The following is a 23815-nucleotide window of genomic DNA, read 5'->3' on the forward strand; positions in this document are numbered from 1 at the left end:
CCTCTGTCCAAGTGGGAGAGGGATCGGTGTAGCATATAGATGATGGCATCCTCCGCTCCCACCTTTTCCTGGTATGCGAACTGCAGAGGGTCGAGGGCGTGGTGTACCTGTGGCCTCAGGTGGTGAAGCAGCAGCCGTTCCATGGTCTTCATCACATGTCAGAGCGACAGGTCGGAAGTCATTCAGCATACTAGGACGTGATACCTTTGGGACTGGGGTGATGCAAGATGTTTTCCAAAGCCTCGAGACTCTTCCCTGTTCCAGGCTCAGGTTGAAGATGCGCTGTAGAGGACTCCCCAGCTCCAGCGCACAGGCCTTCAGCAGTCGTGGCGATACTCCATCTGGACCCACTCTTTGCTGGCAGGAAGTCTCCTCAGCTCTCTGCTCACCTGGGCTGCTGTAATTGTGGGTGGGGATGTCTCTCCTATGCTGGTATCAGCAGAAGGATGGGTGGAGGGTGCAGTACTCCAAGGTGAGAGTGGGTTAGGGTGGTTAAACCTGTTAAAGAAGTTGTTCATTTGGTTTGCTCTCTCCACGTCTCTCTCGATGGTGGCACCCCGCTTTCGAGCTGCAGCCAGTGATAATCTTCATCCCATCCTACACTTCCTTCATGCTGTTATTCTGCAACTTCTGCTCAAGCTTTCTCCTGTACTGCTCCTTTCGCCGCCCTGAGATGGACTCGGAGTTCCTTCTGCACGCGCTTTAGCTCATGCTGACCACCGCCTTTAAAAGCCCTTTTCTTCTGGTTCAAAAGGCCCTTGATGTCACTTGTAATCCATGGCTTGTTGTTAGCATAGCAGCGTACTGTTCTTACTGGAACTACAATGTCCATACAGAAGTTGAGGTCGTCAGTAGTGCAGTCAACAACCTCCTCAATGTTCTCACTATGTGACCCCTGCAGGATATCCCAGTCCGTAATTTCAAAGCAGTCTCTCAGAGCCTGCTCTGCCTCAGGGGACCACTTCCTGAATGAGCGTGTGGTTGTAGGTAGCTCCCTCACTCTTGGTTTGTAGTGAGGCTGAAGCAGAACCAGGTTATAATCTGTTTTCCCAAGCGCAGGCAGTGGGGTGGTGCTGTATGCGTCTTTAACGTTTGCATACATTAGGTCAATAGTCCTACTTCCCTAGGTATTACAATCCACATACTGGGAGAAGGCAGGTAATGTTTTGTCCAGCTTCACATGGTTAAAGTCTCCAGCAATTAGCACAAGCGCCTCAGGGTGCTGTGTTTGTTATTTAGCAAGAGCGGAATGGACTACTGCGTTGTTGGCCACTTATCCTTCCTTTGTATTAAATACTATTTACTATTGGTTTAACAGGTGCACCTGATTTTTATGATCATATTTTTCTAACATAAAAATATGACACTTGGACACTTTAAACACTATGTCTTATTTTACTGACATACTGGAATTAAGTTATGTACCGTCTAAAATCAAAAATATTTAACTAAATGTAGTGAATGAAACAGCAGTACTAAAATATAAACAAAGACAAATTTTTCCTGAAGAAAAACCAATATAATTTTAATTAGAGCAAAATGAAAGTGTACCTGACTCTTTTTGCAATTCCTCAATTAAAAACATAGCCTCTTCAGAAATACGTTCCTCCAGTGATTTCTTTCCAAGGCCAAAATTACGCAAGGTTTGGAGGGCAAATTTTCGCTGTTGCTTCCAAGGTATGCCATAAGGTGCCATAACTATACCTGAGGAAATAAGGGATGTCTAGTGAGTTTTCATTTTAATACTATTTACTGAAACATATTACACAAAATAGCAGTTACTTAATGCTAATCTAATTTAGTAAACTACTACTTAGGAAAGGAAGGCACTCCTAGTGCTGCGGCACCTTCTAATGTAGAGCACACTATCTGAAGACAGTGAATGTTAACATATGATGGCCTAAATATACAATAGTCAGCCAGTACAGTAAAGTCATAAAGACACCCAATGATAGTTTAAAGATGATGTAAAGTAAGTGCCAATTATAACAATAGGGTGGTGGAGTTATGCGATTATAGAATTTGTTGAAAGAAAGAAAAAGAATAGATGTGAGTAACAGATAATCACATAATGGACCTGGAAAAAGTGTGCTACTGGCTAGAAATATATTTCTTTTTTACAAATAACATTTTTAAAAAACTTGCAATTTCAAAAGTGAAAACATTTGGATACAGCTGTAGATTATGCGTGATTAAGTGTAATTCAGAGAAATAAGCCAACAGAACAAATGCAATACTGGAAAACCACAAGCAGGGTCCTTTCAAGTGAGGCATTAGGTTTTAGATCATTTATTTATGCAAAATTTCCATATGTAATTCCAGAGACAGTGTACTGCTTTTGTGTGTTCATCATTGAACTGTTCTTTTTTAGGATGCTTTTAAAAACTGAAGGCAATGCATAGTAAGCAAGTCTAGCACCTCCATATCAATTTGATCAATCAAATCAATTGATTTGATATCAATTGTGGTCTGACATGGAGTGCTACTGAGCCAAACTCAAATGTTGCCTGTGAGATAAAAAATAAATAAAAAGAACAGAGATGCTGAGTATATTGGGAGAAGGATGTTAAGGACAGAGCTGCCAGGTAAGAGAAAAAGAGGAAGGCCTAAGAGGAGGTTTGTGGATGTGGTGAGAGAGGACATGAAGGTGATGGGTGTGACAGAGCAAGATATAGAGGACAGAAAGATATGGAAGACGATCCGCTGTGGCAATCCCTATTGGGAGCAACCGAAAGAAGAAAAAGATGTATTCCTTTACAGAAGAATTTTACTGGGTTGGTAAAATTATATATCTGATGCCTCAATATCAATTAAACAGGACATATGTTTTATATGCTAGTTTAATACTGTTTTTTGTGCATTAATTACAATATATCTTCAATCATGCCTCAATATATTGTCACAGAAGGCTGGGGTTCTTACCCAGCAAGGGACACCTGGAAGGACCAGAAGGTGGTACTTATGCCCTCGTGCCACGAGGGGGCAACTGCCCTGGATTAGGAGAGGACCACAGGAGAGGAGCAAGGAGGTTCCAACTTATTGGGACCCGTGGCCACCGCCGGGGGCGCCTCAAGCCTCATGGAACCCGGGAAACATTTACTTCTGCCACACCCAGGAAGATGTAGGAAGATCCTTCCAGGGACGTCCAGAGTGCTTCCAGTGCAAAGGGCAGCACTTCCGCTACACCAGGAAGTGCTGCCAGAAGGACATCATCAGGCACCTAGAGCACATCCGGGTGAAAATAAAAGGGGTTGCCTTCCTACAATCACGGAGCTGGAGTCGGAAGTGGGAGCAGGACAAAACTCCCATTAGGAGAGGAAAAGAAGCCCAGAAGAGGGGTGATTGTTGCTGGGAGCACTGTGTGCTGTGTAAGGGACTTTGGTGCTTAATAAACGTGTGATTTTATAAAGACGTGGTTTCCGACTGGTGGTGTCCGGGCATGTCTCACAATATACATATTCATGTTAAGTGAGTTGTGTATAGGAGAATGCATTATACATGTGCATGCACTAAAGTGAATGTTGGTACAGAAAAATGGATTTGCATTAAGTCAGCTTGGCTGCTGCAAGCAATGACCAGAGTCTGTTAATAGCCAGTAGCAGTCACACCAAAACAATAAATTCTAGAAGAAGCAACAGTTTTTCCAAAATAACACCGTCACTTCATTGGTTCAAAATCGCCTGTCCCGAGTAATTCTTTCTAATTAGCTGACACACCTCTGCAATATGAGACTCTAGACTCTGCAACCTTTATGTGTAACGTGGGGCTTCAATAGTATATTGATAAGGCAGTTCACACATTTTCTTCATTAGATGGTTTACTGAGTACCAGTGCTCTGCTTTTAAAGAGAAAATTTAAAGAGAAAAAAGAGAGTCCTGTAGAGAATGAATGCTGTGACAAGCACCAGAATGAAGGACATGACTCACTGATTACTTCTGCCTAAAGACACTTATTTTATTTTACTGTGGCTGAAGCCTTGATCCCCATTCCAGGGCAACAGAAGTAATCACTAAAACAGTAAACTACAGGATCACTGTGATCTGTTCTCACTGGCTGTCCCTGCAATCTCCTTTTCTATTTCTCTCACTCTCTCTCTCCCACTCCCACAAGTCCTCTCAACACCCAGGCACTCATTCAAATCGACCCACCCAGTTCTCGGAGAAACCTGTGAAGCCGTTCCTTTATGCTTATCTAGCCTGGGTGTTAAACTATGAAAACAAAAACATTTACATCTGGTAAACTGGACTTTGCTCTCCATATGATCTACTAGCAGAAACTTATATTTAATTATACTCTCTCCCTGACATGTTTTTGGGATGTTTATATGATTCAAGTATGCATGGTATGATACGTAACTAATCAAAATGATGCCAGACTATATTTTTGCAGAACTTAAACAATATTTAAAGACACTATAAAGTCATAAACTGACTTTTCTTTAAATCAGCTTCCTTAAAACATTCTTCCATGCCTCTGCTGATGGAGTACCACGTTTAATGAAATATTTCTAAAATTGGAAAATAATATAAAATTCTTCAAATGTATTTTCATTTAAAAGTTTTTACCTGCTTGAACAGAGATCTAATAAATGTACTTCAATAGATTTTATATAGAAAAGGCCTTATTGCACCACACTCGGCTATGACTTCCAATGCTTATACCTGTAGTCTTTCAAAAGACATTGCTGACACACAAAAACAGAAGTATTAAAGTACAAAGAATAAAGGGAAGGAAAAAAAGTGCTCAGAGTAACAAAAAACAAGAATTTCTGGAAACATTATGTCCTTCAAACACCATGACACACATCTTTAAAATGGACATTTAATTCTTTACTATGATAACTGACTTGACTAAAATAAAGTTATTGAGCTTTGTTTACAGTAACACAGCTTCAAATAAAGCAGTAATGCATGATGCCACACTTTATTTGTATCTTCGCTTTGATATTTTAGTACACAAAGCTGCTGCTGATTCTCATCTTACGAAAAAGTCTGCAGCAAAAATTAAAGTAAGAAAAGAATTCTGCATGCATGCAACTTTGTATAATATCTTGTTAATGCTTAAAGTGTATATGAAAAGACTCAAAAAGTTTCTCTTTTTAATGGTACACAAAACATTGACAGACTGGTCAAATTCTCACATCAGTCGGCAAACCCAACTGTCTTGCTGTACTAAAATCAACAATCCTAAAACCATACAATCCAGCCCTCACTCAGCTATTTTCTTTATCTATTTAGGCTAAACTGTCACAATGAGTCAGAAGCTAACAGCCAGTGGCTGGTATGAGGTTAAACTCAACCTTGGACAGGATAAAAGTCAATACTCACACAAATCTACAACCTATCACATTGAAGCAATGTAGTGACACAAACTAAACTATGACAGATGTCTTCAGGATAGGGAGGAAATGGCAGTAACCACTCAGAAACAAGCAGAACACGAGTTGTGTAAAGAGTAGCCAGGGAAAGTAAGTCAGCAACACTAACATTGTGCCATTGTGTGGCCCATAAAAATCTGTCCAACGATTATAAAGTCCAGAGTAACAGCCCATTTAACTCCCATTCTCTAAATTACACAGTTTGAGGAATAAATGGTGTGTGAGCACTCTGAAACCAATTTTCTGCTGTGCCATTTCTTTGTGAATGCTAAACATTTAAGTATATACTGTAACTCAGCATATACTGCACACAATATAAATTGTTCAATCACTGCAATAGTATTGATCTTATCAGACTGCTGAAATAAATGGCTAATAAATGTAATGACATTTTCCAACATTTTCTCCTTTTAATACCAACTACAAGTGATAAATTGTTACATCCCTGCCACCACAGCGATTTACTCATTGATTTTCTTTATTTTAAAAACTGGACACTTCAATATTTACCATCATTGTACTTGTAATTATTGATGCTACTCAAATAGATAGATAGATAGATAGATAGATAGATAGATAGATAGATAGATAGATAGATAGATAGATACAGTGGTGTGAAAAACTATTTGCCCCCTTCCTGTTTTCTTATTCTTTTGCATGTTTGTCACACAAAATGTTTCTGATCATCAAACACATTTAACCATTAGTCAAATATAACACAAGTAAACACAAAATGCAGTTTTTAAATGATGGTTTTTATTATTTAGGGAGAAAAAAAAATCCAAACCTACATGGCCCTGTGTGAAAAAGTAATTGCCCCTTGTTAAAAAATAACCTAACTGTGGTGTATCACACCTGAGTTCAATTTCCATAGCCACCCCAGGCCTGATTACTGCCACACCTGTTTCAATCAAGAAATCACTTAAATAGGAGCTGCCTGACACAGAGAAGTAGACCAAAAGCACCTCAAAAGCTAGACATCATGCCAAGATCCAAAGAAATTCAGGAACAAATGAGAACAGAAGTAATTGAGATCTATCAGTCTGGTAAAGGTTATAAAGCCATTTCTAAAGCTTTGGGACTCCAGCGAACCACAGTGAGAGCAATTATCCACAAATGGCAAAAACATGGTACAGTGATGAACCTTCCTAGGAGTGGCCGGCCGACCAAAATTACCCCAAGAGCGCAGAGACGACACATCCGAGAGGTCACAAAAGACCCCAGGACAACGTCTAAAGAACTGCAGGCCTCACTTGCCTCAATTAAGGTCAGTGTTCACGACTCCACCATAAGAAAGAGACTGGGCAAAACGGCCTGCATGGCAGATTTCCAAGACGCAAACCACTGTTAAGCAAAAAGAACATTAGGGCTCGTCTCAATTTTGCTAAGAAACATCTCAATGATTGCCAAGACTTTTGGGAAAATACCTTGTGGACTGATGAGACAAAAGTTGAACTTTTTGGAAGGCAAATGTCCCGTTACATCTGGCATAAAAGGAACACAGCATTTCAGAAAAGAACATCATACCAACAGTAAAATATGGTGGTGGTAGTGTGATAATCTGGGGTTGTTTTGCTGCTTCAGGACCTGGAAGGCTTGCTGTGATAGATGGAACCATGAATTCTACTGTCTACCAAAAAATCCTGAAGGAGAATGTCCGCCATCTGTTCGTCAACTCAAGCTGAAGCGATCTTGGGTGCTGCAACAGGACAATGACCCAAAACACACCAGCAAATCCACCTCTGAATGGCTGAAGAAAACAAAATGAAGACTTTGGAGTGGCCTAGTCAAAGTCCTGACCTGAATCCAATTGAGATGCTATGGCATGACCTTAAAAGGCGGTTCATGCTAGAAAACCCTCAAATAAAGCTGAATTACAACAATTCTGCAAAGATGAGTGGACCAACATTCCTCCAGAGCTGTAAAAGACTCATTGCAAGTTATCGCAAACGCTTGATTGCAGTTATTGCTGCTAAGGGTGGCCCAACCAGTTATTAGGTTCAGGGGGCAATTACTTTTTCACACAGGGCCATGTAGGTTTGGATTTTTTCTCCCTAAATAATAAAACCATCATTTAAAAACTGCATTTTGTGTTTACTTGTGTTATATTTGACTAATGGTTAAATGTGTTTGATGATCAGAAACATTTTGTGTGACAAACATGCAAAGAATAAGAAATTAGGAAGGGGCAAATAGTTTTTCACACCACTGTAGATAGATAGATAGATAGATAGATAGATAGATAGATAGATAGATAGATAGATAGATAGATAGATACTTTATTAATCCCAAGGGAAATTCACATAATCCAGCAGCAGTATACTGATACAAAGAAACAATATTAAATTAAATAGTAATAAAAATGAAAAGAATTAAAATAAAATTAATGTTAGCATTTACTCCCCCGGGTGGAATTGAAGAGTCGCATAGTGTGGGGAGGAACGATCTCCTCAGTCTGTCAGTGGAACAGGACAGTGACAAAAGTCTGTCACTGAAGCTACTCCTCTGTCTGGAGATGACACTGTTAAGTGGATGCAGTGGATTCTTCATGATTGACAGGAGTTTGCTTAGTGCCCGTCGCTCTGCCACAGATGTTAAACTGTCCAACTTTAATCCTACAATGGAGCCTGCCTTCTTAACAAGTTTGTCCAGGCGTGAGGCGTCTTTCATCTTTATGCTGCCACCCCAGCACACCACCGCGTAGAAGAGGGCACTCGCCACAACCGTCTGGTAGAACATCTGCAGCATCTTACTGCAGATGTTGAAGGATGCCAACCTTCTCAGAAAGTATAGTCTGCTCTGAGCTTTCTTACATAGAGCATCAGTATTGGCAGTCCAGTCCAATTTGTCATCCAGCTGCACTCCCAGATATTTATAGGTCTGCACCCTCTGCACACAGTCACCTCTGATGATCACAGGGTCCATGAGGGGCCTGGGCCTCCTAAAATCCACCACCAGCTCCTTGGTCTTGCTGGTGTTAAGGTGTAAGTGGTTTGAGTCGCACCATTTAACAAAGTCTTTGATTAACTTTCTGTACTCCTCCTCCTGCCCACTCCTGATGCAGCCCACAATAGCAGTGTCATCAGCGAACTTTTGCACGTGGCAGGACTCGAGTCATATTGGAAGTCTGATGTATATAGATTGAACAGGACCGAGAAAGTACAGTCCCCTGCGTGCCCCTGTATTGCTGCACACAATGTCAGACCTGCAGTTCCCAAGACGCACATATTGAGGTCTGTCTGTAAGATAGTCCACAATCCATGCCACAAGGTGTGAATCTACTCCCATCTCAGTCAGCTTATCCCTAAGGAGCAGAGGTTGGATGGTGTTGAAGGCGCTAGAGAAGTCCAAAACATAATTCTTACAGCACCACTGCCTCTGTCCAGGTGGGAGAGGGATCGATGAAGCATATAGATGATGGCATCCTCCGCTCCCACCTTCTCCTGGTATGCGAACTGCAGAGGGTCGAGGGCGTGACGGACCTGTGGCCTCAGGTGGTGAAGCAGCAGCCGCTCCATGGTCTTCATCAGATGTGACGTCAGAGCAACAGGCGGAAGTCATTCAGCTCACTAGGACGTGATACCTTTGGGACAGGGTGATACAAGATGTTTTCCAAAGCCTGGGACTCTCCCTGTTCCAGGCTCAGGTTGAAGATGCGCTGTAGAGGACTCCCCAGTTCCAACGCACAGGCCTTCAGCAATCGTGGCGATACACCATCTGGACCCGCTGCTTTGCTGGCACAAAGTCTTTTCAGCTCTCTGCTCACCTGGGCTGCTGTAATTGTGGGTGGGGATGTCTCACCTATGCTGGTATCAGCAGAAGGATGGTTGGAGGATGCAGTACTCGAGGTGAGAGTGGGTTACTGTGATCAAACCTATTAAAGAAGTTGTTCATTTGGTTTGCTCTCTCCACGTCTGTCTCGATTGCGGCACCCCGCTTCGAGCTGCAGCCAGTGATAATCTTCATCCCATCCCACACTTCCTTCATACTGTTTTTCTGCAACTTCTGCTCCAGCTTTCTCCTGTACTGCTCTTTCGCCGCCCTGAGCTGGACTCGGAGTTCCTTCTGCACGCATTTCAGCTCATGCTTATCACCACCTTTAAAAGCCCTTTTCTTCTGGTTCAAAAGGCCCTTGATGTCACTTGTAATCCATGGCTTGTTGTTAGCATAGCAGCATACTGTTCTTACTGGAACTACAATGTCCATACAGAAGTTGATGTAATCAGTTGTGCATTCAACAGCCTCTTCAATGTTCTCACTATGTGATCTCAGCAATATATCCCAGTCTGTAGTTCCAAAGCAGTCTCTCAGAGCCTGCTCTGCCTCAGGGGACCACTTCCTGAATGAGCGTGTGGTTGTAGGTAGCGCCCTCACTCTTGGTTTGTATTGAGGCTGAAGCAGAACCAGGTTATGATCTGCTTTCCCAAGCGCAGGCAGTGGGGTGGCGCTGTATGCGTCTTTAACGTTTGCATATAGTAGGTCAATACAAATGTGGTTTTAAATAGTGACAACTACACACTATTAATTTTTCTTGTAGAAATGCAGAGAAAATTAAAAGAATGTACAAAAATGAAGGGTCTCTCCGAACAAGTTGTTAGATCTTGTACTATAGTTCTATTGAAAGTGTGGGGTCTGAATTTTTAAAAATAAGGACTGAAATGTTGACATACTCCTTACTACCTGTGAGCTTGCATGTCTTTGTGTTGAAGAGGAAAATTATTAGCAAACTATATGCAAAAACATACTTACAAGTACAGCTGCTATCAAATGTCTTTGTCTTAGAGCAGAGGTCTCCAACACCAGTCCTAGGGCCACATGCATAACGCCGCGTGTAGAATTCGCACTATAACCTGACGTAAGCACAAAAGCCGAAATGTGCTTATGCACAGAAAAATCCAGATGCAGGAATCTGTGCGTACTCCAACTTCCACGTTCTTCCGCTCCATAAATCCCAGTCAGCGTGAAAAGTAACGCTCGTGCACACACGTGCTGTCCCGCCCCAATTCCTCCCAGAATTGCGCCTCTTTGAATATGCAAATCAATATAAATATCCCTTAAGCTCAGCATTCTGAGAAAAGACAATGGTAAAAGCACGGGGGAAAATATAAGAATTTCAGCAAATACCAAGTGGAGGCAAAGGAAAAACATACTATTTGTTGATTTAAACAGTGGTATATTTAACAAAAGGAAGTTGATCGAATGACATAGCATGTCAGAGAAACTCAAAAGCTGAAGTTCACAAAGTCGCACAGTGCCAAAATAAAAAAGAAGTCACATATCATAGTCGCCATGAAAAGGCGAGTTGTAGCCCACCATCTGAGCTTATTAGGGTGCAGACAAAAAAAATAGGCACACAGTGGAAAAAAAGCACGAAATTTCCACTTTAATCTCAAAATTTCCACTTTAATCACGTAGTTTATTTTGTCAATAAAGTAGAACATCATAAACTTCATCTTAAAATCATTTAATTTACTAGTCTCAAATCCCATCGTAACTAAAGTAAAATGTTAAATGCTTTGTTTTGTATTTGATCTTCAATGTGCTCTATGTGTGTGAATCACTACGTGCTTCTGTTCTTTCTCTTTCTCCAGCAGGGCACAGAATCCATTACATTCGTGATATTACAGCTCTCTGAATAATTAAAATACTGATATGTATACGTGATATCATTTTCATGATGATTGGAATGAAAGCATGTTATTAAACATGGGAACACGATGGCGCAGTGATTGTTCATGTCTCACACAAGATGCTGCTGTGCCATGCGTGACCTTCGATGAAATAATTTATTGTAGTAGTAATGTCTCTTTCAAACGTACTAACCTCCAATTCCTGTCCTTACTTTTCTTTCCACAAATATCCAATCGCCACACAATCAGCTCTGTAATAGACCATCTGTAAGCTTACAACGACGATTCTTCAAAACTTTTAAGGAACACTGAAATATCTTCATAGTACGTGTTTAATTATTCTATCCGTTTATCCTTCCAATGTCACGCCAGCCTCAGCAAATATGCAGCACAAGGCAGGAACAATACGTGAACTTGCTAGCCCTGCAGCACCGTGTCCTCACATGTTTAATTATTAACAATACAGATTATTTAAATGAAGTTAAAGTTTTTTCTCTATAATATAATCAACATATTTTGCTGCATTTCATCTTAAAAATTATATTGTCATCATATGTAAATACGCGCTTTATAAAGTGTCTCAGGTTGTGCGATATTATAACTGCAGTGCAAGTTTACAGTGGGGTAATTGTACTTTTTAGTACAAACAGTTCTACAAGGAGCAATTGATTGAGTGCGTTTATAGTTCTTGGGATGAAACTGTTTCTGAACCGCGAGGTCCGTACAGGAAAGGCTTTTAAACATTTTGCAGTGGCTGAGACCGCGTGTCCTTGAAGCTGTATACCAATAATTCTCTTTCCAATCAGCTGCTGCTGTGATTCCCCACTCAGATACAGTGATATAAATACTCCGAGTGGTGCAGTGAGAGTAATATGGAAAAAGATGATCCGCTGAGGCAACCCTTAAGGGGAGCAGCTAAAAGAAGAAAAAGGAGGTGCAGTGAGAGTAACAACGCTAAAGCAGTTATGGTATTTGGAATACTATGGCTATTCCCTGGGCTATTATATTGTTACAAGTTGATTACAATCAGATTCATCACACTAATAAACAATATGCGGATTGTTTCAGCGTATTTATAAAGCCGCATCAGGAATGTGGTTCTAAGAAATAAAGGGTAACCACACAGGAACAGTAACACTGCTTTGATGCTGGGTGACGGCAGTCTGCAAAACCAAGCGCAGAACTTGTGTACGACAGGGTATGAGGTACCGTGGAAAAGTGCATGGCTTTACGCCAAGTGTAGGTTTTATACATCGCGATTTGAACATGGAAACGTTCTTACGCAACTTTTCTGTGCATACGCACTGTTTATACATGAGACCCCTGAAGAGCTACTGTGGCTGCAAGTTTTCATTCTAACTATTTTCTTAATTAGTGACAAGTTTTTGCTAATTAACTATTTCCATTTATTTTAATTGACATTTCTTGAGACTCTGACCACTGAATTGATTCTTTTTTCTTAAATGTCACCTAAACATACATTTGATGTGAAGTGAGCCAACAGATGACCAACTAAGCTGGGGTCTCAAACTCAAACCTTTACTCAGTTTCTTAACTTGAAGCCAATTCTCGTTGCTAATTAAATCCATTATATAATTCCATGGCGCTCATTGCAAAAATTGTTGGTTTTCTTTTGTAAGAGCGCTGTCAAAATGTTTTGTGGACCTGAGCAGATCAACATTACTGAGGCCTTCACCTTTCTTTATTTTGAGTTATTGTGTGCTAAGAGAAGGTTGTTGTTTATGTGTTGGCACATTTTGTGTCTTAATATTGTTTGGTTGTTAATTAAGGAAAAAAAGAAATAATTAAGGGTCCTGAGTCTTAAGTTGTGCATCAATTAAAATTAAGGCAAAGAGTTAATTAGCAACAAAATCTGGGGCCTCATGTATAAACGGTGCGTATGCACAGAAATGTTGCGTAAGAACTTTTCCACATTCAAATCGCGATGTATAAAACCTACACTTGGCGTAAAGCCACGCACTTTTCCACGGTACCTCATGCCTTGTCGTGCACGCAAGTTCTCCGCCGGTTTTGCAGACTGGTGGCACCCAGCGTCAAAGCAATGGTACTGTTCCTGTGTGATTACTCATTATTTTCATGACGCGGCTTTATAAATACACCGAAACTTACCGCATATTGTTTATTAGTGTAATGCATCTGATTGTAATTAACTCGTAACAATATAATGGTCCAGGGAACAGCCATAGTATTCCAAATACCATAACTGCTTTAGCGTTGTTAATCTCACTGCACCTTCCTCTTCTTCTTATTTTTCTTCTTCTTCTTTCAGCTCCTCCCGTTAGGAGTTGCCACAGCGGATCATCTTTTCCCATATTACTCTCACTGCACCACTCGGAGTATTTATATCACTGTATCTGAGTGTGAATCACAGCAGCAGCTGATCGGAAAGAGAATTATCGGTATACAGCTTCAAGCACATGCTGTCTCAGCCACTGCAAAACGTTTTAAAGCCTTTCCTGTGCAGTGCCACCATAAGCCTAGAGCCGCCCCTGAGTACTGCTGCAATAAGTTATTTCATCGAAGTGAAACACATGTTTAATAACGTGCTTTAACTCCTATCATCATGAAAATTACATCACGTATACATCTCAGTATTTTAGTTATTCAGAGAGCTGTAATATCACGAATGTAATGGACTCTGTGTCCAGTTGGAGGAAGAGAGTCGGTTTAAGAAGCAAGTAGTGATTCACACACATAGAACACATAGAAAATCAAATACAAAACAAAGCATTTAACGTGCTACTTTAATTACGATGTGATTTGAGAAACTGGTTAATTAAACGATTTTAAGATGAAGTTTATGATGTTCTACTTTAATGACAAAATAAACTACGTGATTAAAGTGGAAATGTCGAGATTGAAGTTGACATTTCGTGCTTTTTCCCCACCGTGTGCCTTTTTTCTCTGTACCCTAATAAGCTTACATATGACACTCAGACAGTGAGCTTACAACTCGGCTTTTCACGGCAACTTTGATATGTAACTTCTTTTTTATTTCCGGCACTGTGCGATTTTGTGGATGTGAGCTTTCAAGTTTCTCCAACACGCTATGTCACTCGATCAACTTCCTTTTGTTGATTATACCACGGTTTATTTGAACAAATAGTATGTTTTTCCTTTGCCTCCACTTGGTATTCGCTGAAATTCTTATATTTTCACCCGTGCTTTTCCATTTGTCTTTTCACAGAAGGCTGTGCTTAAGGGCGATTTATATTCATTTGCATATTCAAAGAGGCGCAATTCTGGGAGGAGTTGGGGCATTACATAAAGCGCGTGCACGAGCGTTAGTTTTCACACTGATCGGGTTTTATGCACATTTCGGCTTTTGTGCTTATGCCATGTTATAGTGCGAGTTCTACGCACGGCGTTATACATGAGGCCCCTGGTCAGTAGTTAAGAAAGGGGTTAGAGTGAGAACCTGCAGCCACATTAGTTCTCCAGAACTGGAGTTGGAGACCCCTCTCTTAAAGACTCTATATGAGGTATGCAAATACAAAGTAAAGTGGGGCTCTGCATCCAGTGGCATCATTTCCATACGGATTGGCTCAATTCCACTGTTATGCTGCATTAGATTAAACAAGTTTGAAAATATTACTAAGTAAACTAAATGTTAGGTATCACTGTAAAATAGGACACAGGGTACTGCAGAAAAATGGTGAAAACTAAATTTTGCATACATTTTCCAACATCTTGTCTTGCAGACAACTGCAGGCATACGGTATAGTGCATGCTACCTAACTGTGTAACTGAACATAGCACCTTTGGGACCATCGCATTCCAAAATAACACATTTTAGACACAGTGGGCAAAGAATTAATTATTACAGTGGTCTGAATGTGTATTTTTTTTTACATAATATGTAAGGACTGTGGTACATGGCCGGCCATTCATCAGGGCCAATACCCCCAGGCCGCCAGATGGAGCCCTCCTTGCAGCATGGAGATGCCCCGAATGCCAGCAGGGAATTATGGACAGTGGACTTCTAATGCACAGCCCTGCTGGATACCATGGGAGGCCGCCAGGAGTCGCTGCAGGGAGGCCCAGGGACTATTTTCCCTACACCCCAGAAGTACGTCCCAGTCACATGGACAGAAGAAATGACGTGCTTCCGGGATGAAGAAAAGGAGTTTTTACCTGACCCGGAAGTGATAGAAAGTCACATGGACTGAGGAACAAACACTTCCGGGTTAAGGACTATAAAGGACTCTGGGAAATCCCAGACGGACAAGCTGAGTTGGGAGGCAGGGTGGCTAAGCTTCTGGGAGTGGAGGATTGGATTACTGTATTGTTTATTGAATATTTAGGAGTGGAGGGTGCTTTGTGCACATTATTATTATAATAAATAATAATTGGACTTTTTACCTGGTGTCTGACGAGTGGTCTAAGGGTACAAGGGAGCGAGAAAGCCTTAATCTGTCACAGGACATAACCCTCCAGTGACATTTTTCACTTATCTCCTAGAGTGCCTTTCCAATTCACTTTCATTAATGCCTCCTTTTTAGAGGAAAGGTCTTCCTATATTATCTGCAAGAATATGAGAGACATCAGTGATGGAATATCATTGAGTTCCTGCCAGTTTATATTTGTGTTATTTTATGAACCTCTCTAACATTCAGTTGATTATATCTGGGTGACCATAAATGACATAAAAGGACTTTGACAATAGAAAGCAATGTGGGAGGCAGTTGGGTCAGGATCGATTGAAAAAAATGTTATGCTTAAGAGCTAACTAAAAAAGTTTTTTTTTTAATCTGAAAGGCAATTATTCATTTGTAATTTCCCTTCCCACAACTGTCATGCATTTTTCAACATACCTAAACCATGGGTGATCAATTCTATAACAGCCATCTCTGGTCTACCGGCAAATTCTGCTCCAGAGTGTATCAACACATCTTTCATGATGCCAAACTCATTTAGTAGAATAACAGGTTTCCGTCCTAAAAAGATACATGAAATGTCTCCATATTTCTCTTTCATCTAAAAAATAAACAAGTAAATAAAAATTAACAGTGGTGTAGGCATGTCAAAACACGATAAAGTGAAATCAGATACACATAAAACAGTCAGGACACTCACATTACAAGCAATTTTCCTAAAAAGAAAGCAGATAAAGAATTTATACACTACAATAAATAATTTTTTTTCAACCTACAATCCTGAACAACAAAATAAAACCATAAAAGAATTTTTCAGTTGAATAAAGCATTTTGTGAGCTAAAATAAAAATGGACATTTACAATAAATAGCCCGGAGCTTAAAAAATATTTCAGTTACATCTTAGTAGAGGATAATATTTGAGCATTCTGGAAAAAGGCCAGAAACATCCATCCAATCCACTCATCCACAAATTTACCTAACTCATTTGATCCATTACATGGCTGAAGAAAGCCAATGTCTACTGAGACGAAAGTAGAAGCAACGAAGGCATTAACCCTCAAGAAGATGCCAGTCAAACAGCAGGCACAATTACTCACATCAGAACAATTGTGTGACACTAATCATCTTAACATGATCATCTTTGGGACATGGAAAAAAACAACACAGTGGAAGAATATGAAATCTTATTTCTCAGAATCTCTACATTAACATGCCATCCAGGTAAAGAAAAAAACAGAACTTCTCTATAAACAGGTTGCTCCTCTCAAACAGTGCCATAGTGGTCTTTAGAAATTGTGAAGCTCCTGCTCATGGAATACTTTGAATTTGTGAAGCTGCTGGTTGACTTCATCCAAGCCCAGCTATTAATCTGCAAACTATACAAAAATATAAAAATACTTTAAGAGGTCCATTAAGGTCTTATTGATCCATCCACCTATCAGTTTAGTCCATTTTTTAAAGAATCACTGTTTGAAACCTATATCCCAGCAGAATGGTATGTAAGGCTGGATCTGGTCATGGACAGAGCACTGGTCCACTGCAGAGCACACTTACACTCACATGCTTTACCAGAATCACTCATGTCGGACCAATTCAAAGTCAGCAATCAAAATAAGCTTCACATCTTCACGATATTACAGTAGATTCAAAAAATACTCAGACCTTTCACTTTTTTTACACATTATATTGTAGATTGATTTTTAAATTAATAAATTTGCAATTTTTGCCCATTACTCTACACTCAAAAACCCATAATGACAAAAAGAAAACATACTTTCAAAAAGGTTTGCAAATTCAATAAATCAACAACTGAACTCTCTCATTCATATAAGTATTCAGATGGTTTGCTGTGGCACTCCAAATTGTAGTCAAGTGCATCCGGTCTGCTTTAATTATTCTTGAGATGTATCCAGAACTTGAATCTAAACTAACTGTGACAAACTGAATTGATTGGACATTGTTTAGAAAGGCACACACTTATGTATATAAGGTCCATAATTCATGCAAGACAAATACCATGTCATGAAATCCAACAAAGTCTCTATAGACATATGCAGTCAAATCTGTGTTGAGGCACAGATCAGGGAAACAGAAGAAAATCTTCTCTAAAGCTTTGAGTGCTCCCAGGAGCACAGTGGCTCAGTAACTGTGGAATGGAAGAAGTTTGGAACCACCAGGACTCTTCTTAGAGTTGACCATCTCACCAAAGTGAGTAAATAGGAAAGAAGGGCATTGGTCAGGGTGGTGACCCAGAACCCAATAGTGACTCTCTTAGGGTGTCAGAAGTCTTCTGCTGAAATGGGAAAATCTTTCAGAACCTGAACCGTCTCAGCAGCACTCCATTAATTAGGCATTTATGGTAGAGTTTTTGGATGAAAGCCATTCTTGAGTAAACGGCATTTGTCAATCCGCTTGAAGTTTATCAAACAACATTTTAGGATTCTCTAGTCTGATGAGACAAACATTTAACTATCTGGGCAGAACAACAAGCACTGTGTCAGGCGAAAACCAGCTTATCACTTGCCTAATACCATCCCTCCGGTGAAGCATGGTGCTGGAGACTTACCCAAGAAGACTCAAATGTGTAATTCTGCCAAAGGGGCTTCTACAAAGCTCTGAATACGTATATGAAGAAGAGACTTCAATTTTTGATTTTTAATAAACATGCAGACTTTTCATTATGGGATACTGAGTGTAGAATAAAGAATAAAATGCCAAACTTGTCTATTTAAAATGAAATCTACAACACAATAAAGTGTGCAGTGAGTGGAAGGGGTCTTAATACTTTATGACTGTATAAGAAAGTTAGGGTTTCTGGGAGAAACACCCGGACAAATAAGATAAGAATCTGACATCTCCACACCTACTGGTTTGGGGTGTGATTCGAAACCTAAATCTTGAAGATCTGTGGCCAAACACTGCAGCACCAAGGGCGGCTAATAAATCCATGTACAGGAAATAACACAGTACACAGATGACCCCCATCAACCACGCGTTTGCCAAAGTCGTTATTCTTTGCTGCCACTTTCCGTTTACGACTGGTATATGTCTGAGTGCGTTTATTTCCTAACAAATCTTTGAACTCCTGATTTCTGAGTTCACTCCTTAAGTTCCATGTGATAATGAATAGTGGAGCTTGCCACTCCGGAAGATTAGCGAGTTGTGAAACACTTAACTACAGAAAAACAAAATCGCGTGCTGAAAACCCACATAACAGGTAAAGAAACAAAGAGGGTAGGTTGAAAGGTGCATCAGTAAGCAGGAAGTTGGGTAACTCACCTGCAAGAATGTCCTCATAGGATCTATGAAAAACTGAAGGCTTCCAATTAAAGGCAGCGACGTTGGACCTGGGGGTCTCTTATACTTCGGAAACCAAAGCCTAAAGACTTCATAAAACAACAGAAATGCGGCTCCGAACACGAGAGCAGCTGTGACGGCTTGATATGAATTGCCCGCGGGAATAAACTCAGCGAGTGACAGCTCCATGTTTCCGAACAGCAGCACTGCACTTCTTTCCTTGTTGTAGTGACAAAACTGAGCTAAATACAGGGTGGGCGTGGTGGATGGCCTTCACGTACTAAATTCGTGTGACGTCATGGACTTTGCCTGTGCCCCTGAGTGTGCAACCTTCTAACTGTTGGGTTACTACAGATATCAGCAAATGGTGGCAAGGAGTAACCATTCTTGTCTTGACACATTTTCAGGTCTATCAAGTAATACTACATTTTTTCTTTATCATAGTTTACAAGATTGAAATCAGGACTGTGCAAAAACGCCTTTCCTTCCGACAATGCATACATTTAGTACATATGAGCGGTCTTTGATCCGCACAATCCAATTCAAGTTCGGATACCAAATTGGGGTGATGGAAGTGGGTCGGAATCTACAAAGGCGGCACGGGACACAGCGTGGGGAAAAAATGGACAAGGCGCCAGTCCACTTCTGGGAAAACACATACAAATGGTCAGTGACGAGGCTGAAGTTGGCTACGTATTCACAGCTCTTTATTCGACTGGCTACTTATTTGCAGATCCGTATTCTAGTGACAGTACCAGACAACAGTATCATTTTTTAAAGGGCTCTTTCCAATTTTGTATTGAAGCAAATGCGGATTTGCGCAAATGGGCAATCACGGCATGTACGTTTTAACGTTGGCTCCCTTAGCTGTTCCGTTACACTTCTAAGTGATTAGTGTTATGGCGGTGGACAAGGACACTGGTTAGGAATACACAGGAAGTCTGTACCACCACAATCTCACTGTGCCACCGTGCATGAGTAAGCGCGGAAGAGCTTAGCTTTAGACTGACACCAACCTATACAAGCTTGCTCCATTCTAATAGAAGAAACAATCAAAATGTGGCATCAAAATTTGTGGGGTGCTACATTCTAGAACAGAGCAATGCTAGAGAAAAACAAAAGGCTCTTGCTGCAGACCTAATGACATGCTATTCTGTGGCTTTTTTAGCCACAGGACCTTGTGATGTCCATTCAGGGGAAGTTGTGGTAGAGGTCTGCGCGAAACTGATTTTTTAAACCCGCTCGCTTCCGCATGTAGGCCTACCTGCCCTCTTTGTCCCGCTCCCGCCCGCAGATCCACATTGCTTCCATTAAGGAAAAAGGTCATTTATGGTTGACAAGCCTGTTTAACATGATTGTGTATAAGGAGATCACTAAAGGCTTCCCCTCTTTCTCCCACTTGTCCTTTTCACATTTTTTACGAAGAGTCTGCTTCATCAGTACTTAATACAGATCTTCAGAATGGAATTAAATAATAATTTCTGAGCACAAGTCCCCACCTCTTTTTCACAGAAAGGAACAAAGATGAGTACAACAACAACATTTATTTATATAGCACATTTTCATACAAAAAGTAGCTCAAAGTGCTTTACATACTGAAGAAAATAAAAGTAAAAGACAAAATAAGAAATTAAAATAAGACAGCATTAGTTAACATAGAAAAGGAGTAAGGTCTGATGGCCAGGGTGGACAGAAAAGTAGTAGTGTATAAGTAACGTGTTGTTAAAGCCTTGTAAGAAGGCAACCGTTTACTGTTCCATGTTAAAATAAAGTACGATCTATGTTAATAATTGCTATTCATTCCACACGACACGGAAGGTAGGTGCTGCCCACGTACAAGTCGCAAATATAAGTTTTGCTTAAAACATACGCTTTTCTAGTCGGCATATTACTTGTAGCTTAACAAACGTTCCCCACTTTCTCACAGTTGCTTATCAATAAAAGCAACATGTAACCAAGCAAAGCACTCTGAACATATAGGCATCTCCTCCTATACTGGCAAGCTCTGAAATGAAAGAAGGAGTTACTGACAGCTGACCAGTGAACTTCACTGCACTTTTTGATCTACTGCAATTGCATTAAATTGCGATTACTGCAAATTATTACAAAATCTCTTCTTGCCCTCGTCCCTTTGCAATCCACATAAATAAAACAACAACAGCAATATTTATTTATTTATATAGCACATTTTCATACAAATGATGTAGCCCAAAGTGCTTTACAGGATGAAGAAAGATAAAAAAAGACAAAATACAAAAATTAAAATTAGGCAATGCTAATTAACATAAAATAAAAGTAAGGTCCAATGGCCAGGGAGGACAGAAAAAAACAAAACAAAACTCCAGACAGCTGAAGAAAAAAAAAATAAAATCTGCAGGGGTTCGGAGGCCACCAGACCACCCGGCCTTTTCTAGGCATTCTACCTAACATAAATGACCTCAGTCAGTCCTCATGGTATTCAGGGTTCACATGGAAGAATTTGATAATGATGTTCATATGAACTTCTGGCCTTTAATCCAGCAATGTAGGAACATCACGGTGCTTTGATCAGGTGGTGGTGGCCGCCACCATAAAAAAAATGGAAAAAGAACAGCAAAGAAAGTGGGGGTTAGTACATATTTCGGAGCCACCATGAATGATAATGATAATTAAATGCATATACAGAATATCAGAATTAAACTATGAGAAAGCCATATTAAAATAATGTGTTTTTATCAGTTTTTTAAAGTGCCTGGCAAATTTCTATCAGTAAGCTATTCCAGATTTTGGTACGTAACAGCAGAAGGCTGCCTCACCACTTCTTAAGTTTAACTCTTAGAATTAGAAACAGACACTCATTTGAAAATCTAAGGTTAAGATTTTGAGTGTAAGGTGAAAGACATTCTGAAATATAGGATGGAGCGAGATTATTTAAGGCTTTGTAAATCATACGCAGTATTTTAAAGTCAATTCTAAATGTCACAGGTAACCAATGACTTCAAAACTGGAGAGATGTGTTCAGATTTTCTTTTCCTAGTTAAGATTCTAGCAGCTGCATTCTGCACTAGTTGCAATCGATTGATGTCTTTTTTTGGTTAGTCCTGAGAGGAGTGTGTTACAGTAATCTAGCCAACTGAAAACAAAAGCATGAACTAATTTCTCAGCATCTTGCAATGTTATAAGAGGTCTAACTTTTGCTATATTTCTTCAGTGAAAAATGCTGTCCTAGTGGTCTGATTATTATGTGTGATTTAAAATTCAGGTCAGAATCAATACCCCTAAATTCTTTACTTCCATCTTGACTTTTAATCCTAATGGATCAGGTTTATTTCTAATACCCTCATTATATCCATTTTTGACAATCACTATAATTTCTGTTTTCTCCTTATTTAGTTTGAGAAAATTACTACTCATCCATTCAGAAACACAAGTAAGATATTGTGTCAGTGAATCAAGAGAGTCAGGGTCATCAGGTGCTATTGATACAGTTGTGTGTCATCAGCATAGCTGTGGTAGCTTACATTATGCCACAAGATAATTTGACTTAATGGAAGCAGGTAAATCAAAAAGAGAAGCGGGCCCATGATAGAGCCTTGTGGAACACCATAGAATATCATGTGTCTTTGAAGTATAATTACCACAACTAACAAAGAATTTTCTAACTACCAGGCAGGGCTCAAATCAATTTAAGACACTGCCAGAGAGGCCCACCCATTGACTAAGGCGATTTCTAAGAATATTGTGATCAATGCTATCGAAATGCAGCACTCAGTTCTAAGAGGATGAGAACAGATAAACAGCCTCTGTCTTTATTTACCAGCAAATCATTTACTACTTTAACGAGTGCACTTTCAGTACTATGATTTGTTCTGAAACCCGACTGTAACTCATCAAGAATAGCATGTTTATTGAGGTGGTCATTTAGCTGCATAATGACTGCCTTCTCTAGAATTTTACTTAAGAAAGGCAGGTTATAGATAGGTCTAAAATTTTCAAAAGCAGAAGAGTCAAGATTATTTTTGTTGAGCAGGGGTTTAACTATAGTAGTCTTTAGACAGTCTGGGAAGACCCCAGTATCTAATGACAAGTTTACTATGTCAAGAATACTATCAGTTAGCATGCCAGATATTTCTTTGAAAAAACTTGTTGGAATAGGATCAAGGACGCATGCAAGTGGAGAGCCTCAGAAAAAGATACAGAGAGATAAATTTTGCTCCTTTGTAAACTATGTGAATAAGAGTTGGTGCTGAACAGTTTGTTGACAAGTTTTTTCGGATATCGTAATATCTGATTCTAAATCAGTTATCGCAAAATTGAATCGTTTCAGAAAAGAGTACCTTTTAGTTGATGTGGTTATTCGACAGATTGCTGCAGCACTGAATTCAGCACTATATCTTCTCTCCACAGGCTGTTTGAGTGGCCTAGTAAGCTCCTTCTTGTCCAGGATGTTTAAAATACTGAGAGAATCGTGTTAAGAGTGTGGCCACTACAGTTTAATCTGGTGTAGCCACGCAAAACAGCGATTGGGCTTACTCCTTGGTCAGTTACGGTCAATTCCAAAAATTCATACAGTAAAGCACAAATATTTTCACCCATTTAAATCATGCTGGCTTCAAACAGAGATGCAAAAAGCACCCTTTGACACAAGATTGTAGTTCTCATTAATGTAATGGATTGTAATAGATATGAAAGAGGTTTTCTCAGAGTTTTCGGTCCAAATATCAGTTGTGACAGCATACCCATAATTATTGACGGTCTCTTGCATGTCACATACAATATCCTTTCTCAGTTTTTGGCTTTTTCTACCATGTGCCACAATATATTAGTCAGATTGGGGCAGACTCTCTTTAAACTTCGGACTTCCTTACTCAAGATGAATGCAGCCCTGTTGTAAAGCTCAATATCCTTGCAAACAAAATCCTGTGCTTCACTTTTAAGTTGTTAGTTGTTTGGCAAGAGTATCAGTCTAGTTTGACCCTTTGCTACTGCACACGCGTGGCACTTTAAACATGGGGTCCCTGATTAGTGTCCACTGTATGTTAGGACATTTATTGCAGCAAGCAAACGACACTTGGTTGCCATTGCCACAACAATTGAAAATGCCTGCCAAATGACAGACTTTGAGTTCTGCAGT

At 40.0% G+C, this 23815-nt stretch overlaps 1 protein-coding gene across 1 annotated transcript in view; it reads right to left on the reverse strand.

Annotated features, from left to right (window-relative positions):
* Positions 1–18972, reverse strand: part of LOC120527904 (cytochrome P450 2B4-like) — a 48119-nt gene extending 29147 nt beyond the window's left edge. The window contains exons 1-3 of the mRNA XM_039751847.1: positions 18685–18972; positions 15843–16005; positions 1552–1704 (exon numbers count right to left, since the gene is read on the reverse strand). Of these exons, the coding sequence (XP_039607781.1) occupies positions 1552–1704; positions 15843–16005; positions 18685–18891 (523 nt within the window). The 5' untranslated portion in view covers positions 18892–18972. The remainder of the gene's footprint in view (positions 1–1551; positions 1705–15842; positions 16006–18684) is intronic.
* Between the last annotated feature and the right edge of the window lie 4843 nt (positions 18973–23815).

This window comes from Polypterus senegalus, chromosome 1, assembly GCF_016835505.1.
Source record: "Polypterus senegalus isolate Bchr_013 chromosome 1, ASM1683550v1, whole genome shotgun sequence".
NCBI classification, from domain to species: domain Eukaryota; kingdom Metazoa; phylum Chordata; class Cladistia; order Polypteriformes; family Polypteridae; genus Polypterus; species Polypterus senegalus.